General features: G+C 39.0%; 1 protein-coding gene across 1 annotated transcript; it reads right to left on the bottom strand.

Annotated features, from left to right (window-relative positions):
- Nucleotides 1–1,389: 1,389 nt before the first annotated feature.
- N7503_006537 (uncharacterized protein) lies at nucleotides 1,390–1,728 on the bottom strand (the record flags this gene model as incomplete). Its single annotated transcript, XM_057066084.1, has 2 exons — nucleotides 1,390–1,437; nucleotides 1,501–1,728. 2 exons carry the CDS (start codon nucleotides 1,726–1,728, stop codon nucleotides 1,390–1,392), a joined length of 276 nt encoding a protein of 91 aa, XP_056921553.1.
- Between the last annotated feature and the right edge of the window lie 305 nt (nucleotides 1,729–2,033).

Here is a 2,033-nt window from a genome sequence, read left to right as displayed (position 1 = left end):
AAATCTTACCTTTAACTAATTTCTTATCGGCCTAGCAAGCGGGATGACTTCTTTTACATGCTTCGATTGATGTTTTAGTAATACTTGCTTTCTTTTTTTCCCAAATTACAGGAAGCGAACTTTCACTAAAGTGCCCAGGCCTACCACTACTTCTCTCCTATAACTCCACCGTTAATACATTAAAGAATCCTGGAATTAGAAACACAAGCTGCTTAAAATATAATAGCCTATAGAATTAAAAACGAATGAAATTATGCCCTTAATTGGTATAACTAGGCCCTTTCCCTGAGCGATAGGCATGGTATTGACTTACTAGCGGCTAGATATGAACAGCAACTAAAGGATAGATATAAGTGATACACTTCATTTTTAGTGTATCGCCTCTAAGAAAATTGCAAATTGACTTTACACCATCCTGATAACGCTGCCTCTAATGTAGGTGCAATCAGCCAATGGTAGTAAAATAAAGTTGTTTAATCAAGGCGAATCGTGAGAGAGTAGTTACCGAATTCACTAATTTTAGGAACTAATATCGGTAAATACTATTCGTGTCCGTTACTACATTAAGCAGCCGCTTATACTTAAAGCTGCTCTAAATGATCGAACGCGTTATCTCTTGCGGCCAGTTTCGATAATATATTATAGAAACATCTCATTACTTCCATATAATACTGCTATGATAAATTATGGCGGTACGGCTGCGTATGGTTATATACGCGTTTTATAACATACCGTTTTTGTAAATATGGGTTAAGCTCAAGTTACATCTTTCGCTAGTTAGGACTAAAGTAAAGAATAGGGAACTGAAGCTTCCTTAGTTCATAGTAAAGCGTATGCTTTGGCTTAATGAATTTTTGGTTTAAGACTAAAGCAATCTCCTAGAATTCTAGCCACCTAGAAACTAGTGTGAATACACTACGCCTCTATAAAGTAAGTTACTAAGTGGACACGTTTAGCGTGGTTTTTAAGGGCTTGGTGCCCATATAAGACAAGGTTATAGAATCGATCTAGATATGGTATGCGACCGTTCCGTTCTAATACGCGGAGGTATTTCTTAAAATATTCTCTGGCTTTCCGTGGCGTGGCAAAATAGCACTAGAAATTAGGTTCGAAGACGCAAAATAGATAGTATCGATTTATTAGATAGATCGGACCATCGCGCGGCTTAGGCGACAAAGATTAATCCTGTTTTAAGTAAGACGTTACTTCACATAATAAGGTCTGATTGTCATTGGCCGTATACTAGGACTCGGTTTCTAATATAGTCCTTTCAGATGGCACCTTTTCGACTCAACCGAGGTTAATCAATGCATTGATCAGGATAATACGCTACCCTATATCGTCTTTCTTGGAAAGTCTTAAGAAAGCTAATTGCCTCTTAGTAAGCGACTAACTTTTATCGAGATCCTTAGGCTCCGTTTCGTTTTTAGTAGGATCCTGAAACGATAAGTGTATCAGTTCCGCAACCTAACAACGTTCTTTGAGATAGTGAACAATTACTTTCAGCTCGTATATACCCTGGTCTAGGTCTAGTAGCGAGGGGTCGAGTTGCTTGTTGATTTCTAGGGTATTAATTATGGCAAAATAAACCTCACGGGCGGTAATGAAAGTTCCATTCTTTAATGTTACCTTCTTTGTCCGCAGTAGAGTATCCGTCTTATCTTTAAGCTCCCCGAGCTTTGTGCCAGCAGCTTTGCTCAAAGATCCATAGAGTTCTTTAGCTTCCATAGTAAGAGCATCGCGCATTTACTTCAACTGTACGATCTTAGGGTGGTCTCGCCATATTTATTTCGCGGTCGTTAATAGATCCTTATAGTGAGATAGGGCTCGGGGGTCAATATAGCGACTTTAGTGACTGACAATATTCATCAACGCATCTTGCGAGGGTACGCTAAGGAAGGCGGCTTGAACATATATCTAGACGCGTTAGTTTATGTATTTCTAAAAGGTGCTAGCATAAGCGTGGCCTATCACCTACTAGAGTAAGGGGAGGGATGCCGTTTCTAAACAATACCTTAATGTTAGTCTTAATA

This window comes from Penicillium pulvis (genome assembly GCF_028828015.1).
Source record: "Penicillium pulvis strain IBT 33274 chromosome Unknown contig_3_segment0_segment0, whole genome shotgun sequence".
NCBI lineage: Eukaryota > Fungi > Ascomycota > Eurotiomycetes > Eurotiales > Aspergillaceae > Penicillium > Penicillium pulvis.
This window is presented reverse-complemented; position numbering and strand designations above follow the sequence as displayed.